At 32.8% G+C, this 17,189-nt stretch overlaps 3 protein-coding genes across 3 annotated transcripts in view; 2 read left to right on the top strand and 1 right to left on the bottom strand.

Moving 5' to 3' along the window:
- Positions 1–1,660: 1,660 nt before the first annotated feature.
- LOC144545488 (BTB/POZ and MATH domain-containing protein 2-like) lies at positions 1,661–2,716 on the bottom strand. The gene has a single exon (XM_078294055.1). It carries the CDS (start codon positions 2,714–2,716, stop codon positions 1,661–1,663), a length of 1,056 nt encoding a protein of 351 aa, XP_078150181.1.
- Positions 2,717–4,658: 1,942 nt separating this feature from the next.
- The window catches only part of LOC144545884 (uncharacterized), a 60,978-nt gene continuing 48,447 nt past the window's right edge, over positions 4,659–17,189 (top strand). The window contains exons 1-8 of the mRNA XM_078294459.1: positions 4,659–4,935; positions 5,027–5,142; positions 5,236–5,347; positions 8,747–8,861; positions 9,006–9,103; positions 9,224–9,334; positions 10,113–10,379; positions 11,338–11,553. Of these exons, the coding sequence (XP_078150585.1) occupies positions 4,711–4,935; positions 5,027–5,142; positions 5,236–5,347; positions 8,747–8,861; positions 9,006–9,103; positions 9,224–9,334; positions 10,113–10,379; positions 11,338–11,553 (1,260 nt within the window). The 5' untranslated portion in view covers positions 4,659–4,710. The remainder of the gene's footprint in view (positions 4,936–5,026; positions 5,143–5,235; positions 5,348–8,746; positions 8,862–9,005; positions 9,104–9,223; positions 9,335–10,112; positions 10,380–11,337; positions 11,554–17,189) is intronic.
- LOC144545883 (carbonic anhydrase, chloroplastic-like) lies at positions 13,453–15,936 on the top strand. Its single transcript, XM_078294458.1, has 5 exons — positions 13,453–13,537; positions 13,662–13,715; positions 13,927–14,012; positions 15,234–15,310; positions 15,620–15,936. Exons 3-5 carry the CDS (start codon positions 13,994–13,996, stop codon positions 15,749–15,751), a joined length of 228 nt encoding a protein of 75 aa, XP_078150584.1. The 5' UTR covers positions 13,453–13,537; positions 13,662–13,715; positions 13,927–13,993; the 3' UTR covers positions 15,752–15,936.

The following is a 17,189-nucleotide window of genomic DNA, read 5'->3' as shown; positions in this document are numbered from 1 at the left end:
TGGAAATGATCCACTAAAAGATATATTTATAAAAAAAAGTTATTTACATCGGGCCGACCGCCAAACCTATATACTGCTAAAACATTTTAAATATTAAAGAGGCTCGCTATCAAAAATAAAAAAGCTAGGACCCTATCAGCTCTAACCCTAAACCACCACTCGCTATATAAATATGGACCAGTTGTGCACATCAATTGTCGCCGCATTGAGAAGAATTCAGTATTAGAACATTGCTGAAATAATATTTTGTTCCTTTCTGATCAAATAGCCCAGAGGACTGTTTTATCAAAAAAAAAAAAAGGAAAAAAAATTGTCTTAGAGGACTGCACCTCTAATTACCTCAACTATTAGTCTATGGAATAGCAACATCTAATACCCGTAAATCATCAACATTTGTTCATTCAAACTTAAAATTATTATCTTCAACTATCCAATTCCATATCTGATAATTAACAAATGAACATTACACAAATTATTATCACCATGCTAGCCTCTCTTGCTAAAAGTATCCTTAGTAAGGATCCTATTTCTTTTTAAGAGCCAAAAAAAAAGAATTAATTAACCTTTAAAGGTATTTTAGATTCCCAAATAAAGTCATATTCATTATTAATCATGATATCCATATGAAAATATTTTACTATTTTTTATATTTTTAAAAAAATTATTACTATTTTTTTAGATAGATAGAAAATCACTACTTTTGAATGATCTCAAATTTTTAGATCAAGTGATTTTTTACCAATATAAAAACATAGTAAATAAATTGTAATAAATGTAAAATTTTGAACTACAAGTATATTTTCATATGTAGATCATGTTGACCGGTTCAGCTCGATTGCTTGGAACAAATATGAAGATATTGATCCATATATAGTACGAACCAGTGCATGCTATGCATATATAGTACCATATAGCATCACTCTAATTCTTGTACAACTATTAACTAACAATTTCATGATTCTAAACATAGCAAAAGCATTAACGCACTGAAATCTAAAAAAAAATCAGACAGTTGGCAGTAAGCCTTTAAGCATCCTCAATAAGAAAAAAGTAATCTAATTCACAAATTATTTAAACCAGTTCTTTTACATTAATTAGTACCTTTAAGGATTGAAAAATAAAAAAACAAAAGATAAAGAGAAAAACCAACTTAATCTATGTATTTTGACCAAAGGGTAATAATATATGATCCTCATCATACCACATTTCCCACAGAATAACATTTGCTACAACTTCTATCAAAATTTATTGACCGATTTTCTCCAAAATACTTCATTACTTTTCCAATTCACCACCGCCTTTTTAACAATAAACTCAGCTTCTTTCACTTCTACAGCAAATTTATACTCGAGTTGCCTGGAGAAAAAAAAAAGGATTTTGACATAATTAAGTGACCCTATCAAGTATAAAAGAAAATGAAGAAAATAAATTTAACATTTTAATCCACAATTTCGAATATTTTAGTATAGTGTTATGGTACAGTTAAATTGTTCACTTTGCTTAAGTAAACTACTGGGGTAGAATTAGGTTTCCAGGTAGGTGTGCCAGTAAGTTCATAAAAAACGAAAGAAGCAATAAGAAGCAAAGAGAGAACTGACTGCAATGAGATAGAGAAGCACCTATATTAAAGATTAACATAGTTCTTTCTTCAAAAATATATTCACAAAATTGAACAACTATTAGCAATCCTTTCTTTCCTCCGATCTCTTATTTCAGCCAACATAGATGGGAAGCTTCTAATGAAATCTACATATTCATCACTTAATGTCCAACTAGTTAGAGTTTCGGGCTCCGTAATGAAATCTAGGCAAGAATTTTTGAGCCATGGAGAGTTGTGCTGCAGAGCAAAGGCCAAAGTGGTCGTAACCGTGTCAAGTGAAATGTTAGAACATAGCTCATCCTCACATAATTCCTTCAACCCTTCTAGTGCATATCTATCAGCAGCTTCAAACAACTGTACTGTCAATTTCGTGGATGCCTTGTCAGAATTGCAACTGGGAAAAGAATCAGTATATATGAAGTGAAGCATTGCCTCAAAAACCTTGGGGCACATGTCTGCAATTTTAATTTGTTGTTGTGTCGCCTCGGCCATATTTCCAAAGAGCATTGCTTTAAATACAGGAGATCGTGCTACCAGTATTAATCTATGGCACAAAAAAGAACGATTTTCAACATGAAAATCTACATCCGCGCTTTCACTACTTTCCAAGAGCTTCCCAAAATGGCTGTGCCAATCAAATGATTTTGGCACCCCAAGGGAGCACCTATTCTGAGGTATATTTGTGTTATCGATGCTACAAATTAATTCAAAACTACCATTTTTGACAAAATCTGTCCAAAATGTTGATCTCCGACTACGATATTCACCAAAAGCAAATGCTCGTCCCTTTTCTACCGCCACGCCTCCTTTTAGATGTTCATGTGATAGTGTGTATGTTGTGCCATCTCTCTTCATGATACTAAAACTGAATGTTGGGTTCAAGCCACCTTTTAGATATTTGCCGTGAAGCTTAACAAGGAAAGCAATAGAATATAACCCGGACCCATCTAGGCGTGAACCTGGTGGGTAATAATAGTCGATGATCCATTCATTGCCTAATGCACGAAACACAGGGGAGGAAACAAATTCCTCAAGATGCTGATTCTTCATCGGTAAGCAGTTGAATTTGAAATGGTGCGAGACTTTGATGTAGTTTACCGAGTCTGAATTTTCCATGAGTTATGAGAAGATGTATAAGAAAGGAAAATTGGGGTTATTTAGATTGAACTTAGGATCGAATGACTTATGAACTGGCATTCAAGGAGATTTTTTAGTATCAATATATAGAGCCATAGGTGACTAATCGTTTCCCTAGATTCCCTATCTGTTTAGCTTGTACTAATTAATGAATTCCAAAACCCAAAGAGGCAAACCATAAAAATCGGTCATTTATAATTCACATCGTATGAAACAGTTCGTTCCCCTTGCGTTGATTGATCTTCCAAGAGCATTATCAATTTATCATGTTCATACTTGGTATTCCTCAACTTCAAAACTTTGAAATAAATATTGAATTTATTAGTTTTAACCGAGTGAAATAAATAGTAACTATTACTTGCGCTTGGTCTCCTGGTTATTGTATCATATAATTAAGCACAGGTGAAGAAGCTTTTACTAAACTCTTGTGCAAATGAAAGATAACTCTATAGTTACTTCGAAATTTAAGCATATTTTTATAATCTATAGTTGGCAGTGACCTGTTCTAATATAGTCTCATTTATGGTTAACTAATTAATCCACATTTTATATATAAGCTTGTCTTTTGATATGTTGATCCAGAGATACATTCTTCTCACGTAAATTCTAGTTGCTTTGCACTTCTCTTCTCCCGAAACGACACCATTAAATGGAAATTGTATCAGTACGTCGAATTTGAGCAACAGGCCAGCGCTTCATCTCCCTCTCAATGGAACCACAAGCGCTTTATATTTATAGTATAGATCTTAAATATTCCACTGAAAAGCAACCACTATATACATTCCAGTATTCACTTTGGCCATATTTAATTAGCAGAAATCTACAATTATTTTGAATATTCAACTTAGTTCTATATATCAATTTCTTGTCATCATTTTTTTTTTCTTGCATTGTATTAAACTGATGTACGTCTTACACTCTTATGTAAATTAATTAATATGGTATAATATTGAAGTAATCTATTTTTATTTACTCATTATTTCTTATTTTTTTATTTATTTTTCTTTTTCACAAAACAAAGTACGATGAAAATATTGAATTCTTATCCCTCCAAATCCAGCTGGAAAAGTATTCACGAGGGATACTGTTGGTATACCCTCACAAATATTCCTGTCACTAATAAAAAAAAAACATTTTTTTTCTATTAGTATACCCTCACAGAAAGTCATTTTTTACCCTCACGAATACTGTCCCTCTTGCAAGTTACAATGAGTAAATCCGGACCGTCTTTTAACTTGACACAAATCTCAAAACCTGACTGTTATTTACCCATTGTACTTTAACTAGATTGTTATTTATTCATTGTGCTTCTCCGGTACCTGAGGGGAGACAAATCCGAAATATTAGAGTTTCCAATACATCTCGAATTATTCTTACCGAGTTATTTAATTTAAAATTTAAAGACAACATATCCTTGATAAACACAAAGTTACTTTAAATTAAAGTTACTTTAATTAAAGTTAAACAAAGACAACATATTCGTACCGAGTTCCTTAATTAAAGTTACTTTAGTGTATCAAGATACATCAAAGTTTTCATCGAACGGTACGGACAGCACATGCAGACCGTCCGATCTGTTTGGCACGAATATTAAAGGAGTTTAGTGCGTGCCACCTCATTCCGAACGGTCCTGATGCAAACTCAAAATTTGGATTACTCGGGGCCGGGGATCGGGACCCACCAGAACAGCTCCTTTCCTTGTTTGTTAAGAAATCTTTTAAGTTAATCAATCTCAACCGTCTGATTTTAAACGGAGTCAATCCGACTCCTGTTTATGATATAGGGGTCCTTTTATATTAGTGCGGTTCTAGTATGCACAAATCTTAAAGTATATCGAATGGATTAGATTCATTAACTCAAAAGATTCCCTTTTGAGTTAATGCAGAGGATACGAATTCATTTGTTACTGCCATCCGAGCTCACAAGTCACAACTCACAACTGGGGAAAGTGAGAAACCAAGCAAGCGATCGCCATGTTCAGCCTCCGAATCAACTCCGTTAACTCTTCCTCCGTAGATATTGCCACATCCACCTCGCCATGGAACCCTAACCCTGATCATAGGTTCAAGATTGTTCAAGGTATTGTTCATCTTTATCGCAATCTTACTTCTTCCCCAGCTGCTGCCTCCTACGCCACCACCTCCTCCTCCTCCTCCTCCGCCTCCACTGCTCTTCTGTCAAATGATTCTCTTCTCCCTGTAATGCCTTACTGTCACTAGTATTTGGATAAAATTACTACTGTTTCTGGAAATTAGTGTTTATTCTATATTCATATTTGAATGCATACAGGCGAAGCGAGGGAAGCTTCTCTTTGTGCTGGCCATTGCTAATGACCTATCGCCAGATGATTTCGTTTGGGTTTGTGGTTCCTACATTCAACGTGCCTCTAGAATCACCTTTATTAGGTGATTATTGGATATTGTCAGTGCCAGTACGAATTGCTTCTGATCAGTTCTTAATCTCTTATATAATTAACAAAAATAAATTATACTTAATAGGAATGACGGCATGGAGGATCGATATAGTGTGTTAATTGAGTTTGATGATCAGATGGCCGCTGATCGGTTCTATCTCGAACTTAATGGCTGGAGATTCCCTTCTTCAGATGTTGTAAGTTTTTTTTTTTTTGGGTGTAAGAAATATGTAAAATGTCCAATTTACAAGTGTTTGTTTAATCACAAAACATCAGATAACTATAGCAACAATGATTGGTTTTCTGAATAGAAGGAAAAATCGGCCGATTTAGACCGGAATCGGCCGAGTCGAACCTGAATCGGCAGCAGTCGATCCGATTTTGTACCGAGTTTCTTGGTTTTCCATTTTTTTAGCGAAAAACCGGTTAAAACCGGTCAAATCAAGCCATTCTTCTCCAAATTCTTGATGTCTAGGATCGATTCTTGCCATTTGGAGCCATTCTTCAGAAGAACTGAAGGAGTAGAGAAGAACGATGGAGTTGATTTGGGGGTAATTTGATTTTAGTCAAACGAACGGAGTAGAGAAGAAAGGAGGAAGGTTGGACAGTGAACCGGGCTCATCCCATTTAATGCAATACCACTGCCACTGCAGAAGGGGCCCTTAATAAAATATTTACCGGTAGTCCGATATAATCCAATCACATTTAAATATTATACCAATATAATCCAATCTTATTTAATTTAATACCACGGGGACCCACAACCACAGAAAGGGTGGGTTGAGCTCTTGTACAGTTGTACTACAATCGAATCCATTCAATCAAGTATTGATCTTTTGTCTAAAGTAAAAAAAAAAAAAAATGAAAACTATGGTTATACTTACATTCTAAATTATACTTTTTTTTTTATTTTTTACATTCTAAATTAGTCCACAATTGACTATTGTTGGGGAATCATAAAGGCCAAACAATTACGCCTTATCTAGAGATCAAACAATTACATCTCATCTAGGGGTCAAACATTTACACATCGGAGAAGGAGAAACAGTTTTCCACCTTAACCTAAGGACCGTCTTATGCCAAAGAGACCCAAAACTTTCTTCGACATTGTTACATTCATAGTATTGTAACTTATCTTAATAAATCATCACATTTTATGAGACTTAAAAACCATCTTAAAAAACAAAGTATCGGTTTCCATTAAGCGGCTACCTTTGGGTAACAGGTCAATTTCTTATGATACTTTGGCGCAATAATAAAGTACTGATAGCCTAGAACATACCGAACAACATGCCTTCCTTTGGGCCGATAATGTTGACATATGTGTAAAATTTTTTGTCATCACTATACTTTATTATCACCCACTTGCACAAATAATTTTTGTAACCATTACCTTCCTTTGGGCCGATAATGATTACATCCATTAATTGCACCTTAACTTTCTTTTGTAAAATGAATTTAAATTAATCTTGTCAAAAGAGGTACCTTTGGGTACAATTAGGACTCAATTAATTCAATTCAAGATACATACAACTTTAATGCCTTTATAAGAATTATAATTTATACCTTAGCCATAAAACAAAATTGCAATTAAATAAAAAATATATATAATTGCATCATAATAACTGCAATTTTAATCTCAGAAATTATTCTGTAATTTTTCAGAGAATTCTGTGGTCTTCATGAATTTTAGTACGATCTGCCAATTTGGAAAAATGTATTTTGTGCATTTGCATCAAAAACCGTGCTGTCGCATCAAAATATGTGCGGCCGAATCTGTTTTCTGAGTAGCTGTAAAACTGCATTTATTATGCTAAAATTGACTCATGATATAGAAAGATTTCATAATTTTGGAAGCATCTTAAGTAACCTTTAAAATTTAGAAATTTAATTCTAAATCTGTATATTTTGTTTTAGGAAATTTATCAAAAAAAAATTTCACCAAAACCAAAAGAAAATTCATAACTGCCTATTAAAATTTGCCATTAAAGGCTATGCAGAATTTTACGTAGCCTCTGTGAGTCCACATAGAGGGTTGTACAAAATCTATCAGGACCAAATTTTGATTAAAAATTTGCGATTTCAATTAGAAATCTTCTAGCAAATTTTAACCAACTTAATAACTTAAAAAATAGACAATTATGGCTGCAAACTTTTACAAGTTTTGTGCTCTCCAAACTAAAATTTTCAGATCTAAAACAATTAAGAAAAATCAAACAAAAAATTGACGAAAAAAAAATCATCAATAATTTCTTAATCTCTCTAGATCCTAAAAGACTTAATCCTTCGGCATAGGAAGGCTCTGATACCACTTGGTGGGGAATCATAAAGGCCAAACAATTACACCTTATCTAGAGATCAAACAATTACATCTCATTTAGGGGTCAAACACTTACACCCCGGAGAAGGAAAACAGTTCCCCACCTTAACCTAAGGACCGTCCTATGCCAAAGAGACCCAAAACATAAATCATAAGTGCGGAACATAATATCTGATTCCATGTCATTTGTCATGGAATAACCAAAGCCATAGCAAAGCAAGCCGTCTCCGTAAGCACGAGATAAGTCTTCAATGGCAAGAAGTCCTTCTCACGTTTTTTTGTCGTCGGGTTGAGGAATAAGTCTTCCAGGACAGCAAGGTGTGGCCCTTGAGAAATTCTCTCCATATTTCCTAATGGATTTCTCTTCTCTATTCTTTGATGGTGGAAGAAGAAGATAAGACACACAGAACTGTATTTTTCTTAAGAGAAAAACATATGTTCAGTTTCTGTGCTTTTCTTGGTTACCTTGTGCCTTGGGGACCAATCCTTATATATAGAGATGTAGAGTCGACATATTGCCAAACCCTAACCCTAAACTGATTTTCTGGCCACATGCCAACTAAAAAAAAACGTGCATCAAAAAGCGTGCAACTGCATCAAAATCCGTGCAGCAGCTAGAAAATCTATTTCCTTAATTGCAAATTTCAGAATCAGTCCATCAATGATTTGATCTTTGCCTAAATTGTTCTACACATTTATGGACCACATCCTAATGAATATATTAATTGTCTATTACCTTATTTGATCACTTTAATTGACAATCATATATGACAGTAAACAATGCATAATTAGATTGCATATATGCTTAATGTTGGCATTAAAATTCTACGAGGTTGGCAATAAATCCAACATAGTCTATTTTTTACATTCTAAATTAGTCCACAATTGAACTCTCTAATATTTGTATTATATTTGTATTAGTAGATTATTTGAGTATAATTTTTTATTTAAATATAAATTGTGGATAATTTATTTTTTATCATTTATTTGTCTTTTTTAAGTATAAGACAAGTTTCTGGCAAAAAAATCATAGTTTCCGATCTGATTCACCCAATTCTTACCGATTCACCCGATTCTGATTCTACGGTCAAGTAATCGATTCCGATTTTTCCTTCTATGGTTTTCTGTACTGCACTAGTATTGGTAGAACAATTATTTTTTTTTTTTTTCTATATGGTATTTTCCTTTGTCAATAGAAAGGAATCTTGTAGACATTCATTTCTTTTTATTTGATGGATATAAATCTGGTTTTAAACATAGGTTTAAATGTTTGTAGGGAGAAGTATGTCATGTATTTTTCTTAGTTTCGGCTGAGTTTACTCGGTCTTTAGAGATTGAGACTACGCCTCCGGTTGGTTCTACCGAGCTTCCAACTTGTCCCATTTGTTTAGGTAAGTGATACAATATTTCCTGGTTGATAATATGTAATTAATATTCATTTTTTATTCTTATTTAGGAAAAGCACTTGAAAATAATTACATTGTTTGAGTATTGATTTTGGCTTATACATGATTTGTCTGTATGCAATGACACAGAGAGACTAGATCAAGATATCAGTGGGATTGTAGCTACAAACTGTGACCACTCTTTTCAGTGCTCATGTGTGTCAAAATGGGATAACTCTTCATGCCTAGTACTTTTTGTTTCCCTTCTTTTTTGTATCTTTATTATGGATTTCACTCAAGGCCTTGTTATCAGCAAAAAAACCAACATGTCTTTTCTTACCAAGCGATATTTTCATTTTTCGTTTTAGGTGTGTCACCTCTGCCAGAACCTATCAGCGCAAACTACATGCTCAATTTGTGAGACGACTGAAAGTCTCTATATCTGTCTAATCTGTGGTTTTTTTGGGTGTGGAAGGTATGTTAAATTTTGGTTCAATCTAAACTGAGTGTAAAGTGACTTGATAGGACGTGATCCACAATATTTTGTGAACTGTATTTCCATCTTAGAAATAGTATTGAAGATCATAACTTTTTTATTGTTGTTTGCAAATACCCCAAAAATATACAATGTACTTCTATGACATGCTTTCATTATACTTATTATTGAATCACTTCACCAGTATACTCCCTAATGAGCACACACAACAGTAACATATTGGAAAAGAAAAAAGAAGGAAAAAATACCCTATAACAATTACATGGATTTGTTGCATGGTCTATTATGATATGGGTGAGGCTACGGTACTATAGATAGCGCACTTTGGTCCGTACTATGGATGCATATCTCTATTTTCAAAGTTCAAATTGTCGATGCGTTCCACTTAACATGATTTTTATATGAAAATGTGTTTGGATGCCAAATTTTACAATTTAATTTTTTTTACTATTTTTACATATATTTATACAAAATCACTTGATCTAAAGATTCTAGACCATTCAAAAATATTGATTTTCTACCTATCTAAAATAATAGTAAAAAATTTAAAAAAAATGTAAAATTTGGTCTCGGAGTACATTTTCATATGGCGATAATGATGAACAGTTCAGATCGATTATTCAGATTTTGAAAATGAAGATATGGATCTATAGTACGGACCAAAGTGCGCTATGCATAATACCGTAGTCTAACTCATGATATATATAATATGAAATTGAAGGCTATTCTTTATTTTGTCCAAAGTTCTAATTACTACCAAGTTTTGTTCACCTGGGTGCATATACGAAAATGGCCATGCCTTAAAACACTGGAAAAACACACAACACTGCTACACGTTAGACTTCGAGACACACAAGGTTTGGGACTATGTAGGTCACAACTACGTGCACCGGTTAAATCAATCCAAGAGCAGTGAAAAATTCAATAAATTGCGGTCCAAAAGGGAGAATGGTGACAGTTATGCCAGTACTGTGTGTAATGAAGATTCTGGTTTTATCGGAGCTATGCTGAGTAGCAAAGTTGATGCGGTATGATTATTATGTGGATTTTTATTTTGGCCCAAATTGACTTGATTTAAGTTTGACATATAGACAAAGCAAGCCATTATTTTGGCTCAAAATTGACTTGATTTAAGTTTCAAATGCCTCATGTCTTTCATGCCTCAATCATGCCTCACATCCGTATCTCCATTTTCAAAGTTCAAATAGTGGGTCTGAACCACTTAACAAGGTCTCCAAATTAAAATGTACTTGCAAACCAAATTATATATTTTTTGGAACTTTTTTATTATTTGTTTGGATAGATACGAATTCACTGTTTTTCACAAGATTCTGGATCCAATTCTTTACTCTTTTTTTACTAGTAAAATGTCTTTTTTTCCTTGTTTCTGTGGATTTTTTTTTTATTTTGACCCAATTTACTTGATTTAAGTTTGAAATCTGGACCAAGCTAGGCGTGTTCGTTGGGTCAGTTCGGTTAAAACCAAATTAAAATTGTCAAACGAATATTTTATTCGGTTTCCAAAGATATAATGAACAAACCAAATTAAACGTACTTGTCCAACCAAACCAAAATAAGAGGGATTAAAGTTAAAAAGGTCAAAAACTGAATTCATACAAAAATACATTCAATAATCATATAAATAAATATGAATTATATAGATAAGTTGTTGACATTGTTCAATTCCATACAAAATATATAGATGTTCTAAAATATCCAAACAGTTGATATTACATACATTATCTATAAAGTATAGATTTGAATCATTAGGTTGGTTCGGTCTTTTCAGTTTTGAAAATTGTAAACCGAACCAAAGATTAAAAACTGTTGTTATTTAAAAATTCAACTTTTTTCTTAATACAAAGGTCTAAACTTCAGTTTTGTTAGGAAATTAATGTCCATATATAAAATAATTAGAGAGAAATGTATCAAATTCACTAATAATCTTCTAAATTATTATTGTGGATTGTGTTGACTTGAATGAAGGCTTCAAGTGGAAAAGTAATTGTCTCAAAGAAGGTAGGACCATGTGGTGGTGCTGGTGGGTCGGCGAAAGATATGGACATCACCGGCACCACTCGCATTGTCAAGGTCGGTGTTCGACATGGTTGGGCTATTGATGCACTTACAGTGCGTTTTCTACGTAATGGTTGCGAGGAAAGCACCGGCCGGTGGGGCGGACAAGGAGGAACTTTGACAGAGGTACAACCTTCTTAATTAATTTGTAACCCTATATATGTACCTGATATATCAGTAAGAGTTGATTTGAGAATCCTCATATTGTGCAATAGGAATTTTGTTAATTTCACTTAGAGATTTAAGAGTAGTTTACCATGTCAACTTTTATTATCATTAATATAGGTAATGTTATGATCCTTTATTTTTGGTTTATCATGCATCTAGTAGCACCTGTAAAATCATTAATCTGACTAAAGGGTAGTGCATGATTTTGGTTCATGCTGTGATTTTTGTAGTTCACTCTTCTGCCATCAGAGTACATTACCTCGGTGAAAGGCCACATGGGCCCTTTTGAGGGACGTTTTGTGGTTAGATCACTTGAATTTGAGACAAATTTGGGAGCTTATGGGCCATACGGTCGGGAGGAAGGAATTCCTTTTGAACTTTCAGCCATTAATGGTAAAATTATTGGTTTTTATGGACGGTCAGAATCACTGCTTGACGCACTTGGAGTTTATGTTATTAACAATATGGTATGTAAAATTATTGTTGTTAAAAATTAAAATTGTAAGCAGCAGTCGCAAAATCTATTGTTTTTCTATTAATCTGGTAAGCTTAATTACTATCTTAGCCATGTTAGCCACGTCGACAAGTGTGCATAAAGGTACATTACAAACTGGAATCTGATCTGATCTGAATCTAATTTCTGTTTCACAATTATAATTGGATTTTTCAGTTTAACCATTGCCGGCACTAAATATTAGTTCAAAAAGCTAAGATAACTATTTAAAACACTTCTATGTAACTTTTATTCTATAATAGTTGACAGAAAATAATATTATCCTTCAATTGAGCCTCATATTAAAAAATATTTCTCCTTCAATTTATTTTGGTTTTACTCTATACTTTTTTTTCCCTGTGATCGATTGCAATTAACTTCTTCGATCTTATCTTGTTGAATTTGATTATTTTCAATTTAATTTTGTGAAATCTGTCAGGAGATAGATCCGGTGGAGAGATTAATCACTGGATTTAAGCAGTTCAAGACCGAGGTGTATGAGTCAGTATATCTGCATTACTGACATATTCCATTCATAAAATATTTTTTCCTTTTTGGAGGCTAATTTTGTATTATTTCCCTTTTTAATTCATTTGATCAGATATTTGTATATAATGTTTAAGATCTTTTTAATTTATGAAATTTTACAGCAAGAAGCCAAATGTGTTTGGTCCCCTCAAGAATGGACAATGGCCCAAGGTATGATATATGCTGTTATTTTCAAGATTAATTGTTTTTATGTCCCTCAAAATCTGTATCTGCCTACCGCATAATACTTCCTCATATTACAAAATGTACACTGATTTCCATTTAATTAATACAGTAGTTGAGAGAAGCATTCTTTGGTCTAATGGCAAAAGCAATGCCTTATGGATATTAAATAGTTGGATGGCTTGACCTCCAACCTTTACTAAAAAATTAATACAGTAGTTGATAACTTCCTTGAATTTCTTTACTCATCATTTGAATCTATAAAATACACATTATTTGAATTTGTTTATTATAAAATATAAATTTCTCTATAGAGTGCAAACTGGTTTAAAAACGTATAGTTGTTGTTTTGAATTCTGGAACTCATTATTTATAAATCATACATGCCCTTCACTGGTATGTATGATCTATGCTGTTGTTTTTAAGTTCTTTGAACTCACATCTGAGATATTCTCGTAATTTTTCTTTCTTTTGCAAATAGAGTAAAGTATGCTGGACAGACAACTTGCCACAGCTTCCTCAATGGAAAAAAGAAAATAAAAAATGACACTAATATATGTGTCGCTCATCTAAATATCTATATTAATGGTGAAATTAATTTCTTTGGTTTTTGTGTGGCAGTATATGCTGTTTGCCTGCACTGACTCGCGTGTCTGCCCCTCAATTACACTCGGGTTCCAGCCTGGTGAGGCCTTCACTGTTCGCAACTTTGCCAACATTGTCCCACCCTTTGACAAGGTAATTAATCCTTAAAAATCAGATGAAATAACTTCCATTGAATGTTTCCTTTCAAAAAATTATATTTAGTGATTTGATAAATTTATTTTTAATTCTTTAACATCCCTTCTGTGTATGAATGTAGACCAAATACACCAGTGAAGGGTTGGCAATTGAGTATGCTGTTCTGCACCTCAAGGTAATAATTTAATTAACCCATTAGTGCATGATAATTAACTTGATAAGAGAGGCCAACTAAAACATATAATTCTTCACTGTTGAAGACGTACATAAGATAGAACTTCTAGTTGGTCCAAATTTAACTAGAACATGCAAGTTATAATGTGACACATCAGTGTAGGCTAATTTTTGTATAATGAAGTCTGAACATTAATTATTTTTTTGTTTAGGTGGAGAACATTGTGGTGGTTGGACATAGCAATTGTGATGAAATTAAGGGGCTCATGACCTACAAAAATGATGGAAACAACAGAACGTAAGTCTCCATGAAAATCATGTCATGATGTTATTTTCACAATATGCATGAATGCTAGCATAGTGCATGCTTGGATTAGATCGATTTTAACATATACATGCATACCCATTGGCTAATGATCTTCCACCTTTTAAATTATTTATTAACGGCTTGAGCAGTTCATGAGCAGAACAAAATCCCACATGAATAGCTAGCTTAGTTAAATTAATTAACCCATTTTGTTTGGAATGCAGCTTGCAGTGCGTGCTATTATATTGTTAGATTTAATATCTGTCCACAAATGCGAACAATATATATAACTTACCCTCAGGAATATGATTAGCCTTTTTTTTTTTTGACAATGTTGGTAGAAGCTACCACAAACCAAAAAATGGAAAAAAATAATAATTAGCCTTGTCTTACTTAATTATTTTGTGCCCTTGAACTGGCATCTCAAGAACGCCACAGATCAGGTCGCCTCTACAGTAAGAACATGCATATAATTAGCATATCTTATCTTATATTAAAAAGATAATTAATTCAGAGCTGTTAGTTAATTAATTATTAATAACTAATGACCTTTAGATAACCAGTGTTTAGTCTAAAGGCAAAGGCAATGCACTTCATGTGAGATGCTATATGTTTGAAACCCGGATGGAGGAATCTCTTTTGGATATTAAATAATTGGATGATTTGACCTCTAATCTTTACTCAAAAAATAAAATAAAATAACTAATGACCTTTAGGAGAAAATTTAAAATTCCAGGCTTTCAAGCCCAATTAAGGGCTGACTCCTCATTAGTTGGACCTACTGATTGGACCTTTGATGTAGTGATAACATGGGCCAGATCCTTTCCTGCTTTTCTGGGGCTCAACTGTATGTATACAAAGAAGTTGTCCATCATAAGTAATGCACTAGATTATAATTATTTGAAAAATGAACAGTGTGTATATTTGAGGATTGGGAGAAGATAGGCTTCCCTGCAACAAAAATGGTTCAAACTCTATTCCTGCTCCCTGCTAAATCTGCCTTGATATACATGCAAATGCTAACTTATTGCATACGATTGGATTGGATCGATTGAAATATATAGAAGCAAACCAATAGCTAACTTCGATCTATCAGTAATGCACTTGTTTATACTTTATACCCATCTTGTATTTTAATATTGACAAACTTCTCCTGCGTATTGTGATTTTTAAAAATAAACAGTGATTTTATTGATTATTGGGTGAAGATAGGCTTCCGTGCTAGACAAAAAGTTCAAGCTGAACACGGCTTCAAATCCTTGGATGAGAAATGCACCATTTGTGAGAAGGTTAATTTTGTACTTGTACATTTTTATCACATGCCTTTTCCTTTTTTTTTGTGGTTGATTACCCCACTCCCACCAAAAAGAAATATAATAAATAAATTAATTAATAAAGTATTGTGTTTTGTATGTGGTGATGTGTCGATTTAAGTTGTATATTTTCACAGCTTGCACTATCAGTGATAATTAAGATTTCTTGAAGGAATACTGTGAATCTGTCATGATTGTGATTTTAATTTCAAAAAAATTGTTATATAAAATGAAATACTCCAATCATTTTACAACTATGATATTTATAATAACAACAACTTTCAGGAAGTTGTGAAGGTATCACTAGAGAACCTCAAGACATACCCATTTGTAATGGAAGGAGTCAAGAAGGGAATCCTCAAGCTGTTTGGCGCCCACTACGACTTTATCAACGGCGCATTTGAGATCATTGAATAATCTAATTCTAGTGCCGCATCGAAAAATTGTGCATATATATTTGGTCTGATGATAGTACTACTGCATATGTAATCAATGGGGTGTATTTTCTTTTTCTGGCATTGTATGATGCATTTTTTCTGGCAGAGTGAACCACTAATATTGAAGCTTCTGACGTAAATGATATATATATCCGTGGGTTTTGTAACAAGTGCGTTATTGTTTTTCTTAATTCTTATCAGGGAACAGCAATTGTTGTTTTGTACATATTTTTATGACCACGACATCTAAGAGAAATAGCTCAACTTTGATAAATTTGGGAATTTCGAACAAGAAACCTGAGTTGTCAATTGTGAGACTGTAAAAGCAAATACCCTAAACCTTAAATTTAAAAAATGTTTTTTTTTTTTTTTTTTCTAAATTCTTCTCAAAAGATACAAAGTTGTGAGAAGAATTGAACTCTCGACCTTTGAGTAATCAACACTTTTAGAACTTTTTTTGTTTCTCCAAATTTAAAACTTTGTTAATTTACTATATTTAGCTCAATTCGGTTATTTATTACGTCAGATACCGAACTTGTAGTGATAATATGAACTTAGTTTTTTCAATCTGACCAAAATCGTATCCACAAACAGTGTCTTAAACACGATAGATAATATTAACAGAAAAAAATATATATTTACATAATATTAACCAAGAAAAATATCAATCTTTCTTTACCTTAAGAAAAACAAAATACTTAATTAAATATAGAATAAACCATGTTATTTTGATCTTGTCCAACAAATTACTTTTCAATGAATAATGCACATTGAAAAATCCAACGAAAGTCATAACATTTGAATTTCAGCGAAAGTCCAAACGGCCTCTATAACATGCCAATAAGTCTTAATTAAACAAAAAATTTAAACCATCCTAGCTGCTCTACTTCATGAGTTATGCATTTACATATATAATTATAGATTTTCGAATTCATTTGATATCAATTTAAATGGTCAAAAGGATAAAAAAAAAATGCATTAAAATTAAATGAAAACTTTCCATTTTTTTATCATTGTTGGATGCTTGAGTTGATACCAATAAATTTGAAAAATTTTTTTTTTTTTTTTTAAACAAAGCTCTTATGAAGGATATCAAATTGAATGGTTTGAATTATTCATTTGAACTCAATCCAATAGGTTTTGAGCGGGAAATTTTACAAATTGGAAAGTTTTCATTTGTGGAAACCTTCATTTCCCTCTCTCCCTCTTCCTTCTCATACCTCATGTTTAATCTCATCGTTTTTTGATGCCTTTTATTATATTTTAATGAGCACATTTTTTTTAAAGAATATGTAATTTACTTAATATTATTGCCTTTTAAATGTCTCTTTTAATTACAGGAATTTTGAAAGCTAATAAGATTTTGGACATTTTCAAATTATTTTCAAATTCCTAATTTGTTACTATATGTATATATC

The sequence above is a fragment of the Carex rostrata genome, chromosome 28 (genome assembly GCF_964058835.1).
Source record: "Carex rostrata chromosome 28, lpCarRost1.2, whole genome shotgun sequence".
Taxonomy (NCBI): Eukaryota; Viridiplantae; Streptophyta; class Magnoliopsida; order Poales; family Cyperaceae; genus Carex; species Carex rostrata.
This window is presented reverse-complemented; position numbering and strand designations above follow the sequence as displayed.

Excerpts from the sequence above, each read along its gene's own strand:
- LOC144545883 (XM_078294458.1), top strand. Across the intron at positions 15,311-15,619 it reads AATGCACCATTTGTGAGAAG|GAAGTTGTGAAGGTATCACT; the intron begins GTTAATTTTGTA and ends AACAACTTTCAG.
- LOC144545488 (XM_078294055.1), bottom strand. The coding sequence starts at position 2,716 with ATGGAAAATTCAGACTCGGTAAACTACATCAAAGTCTCGCACCATTTC.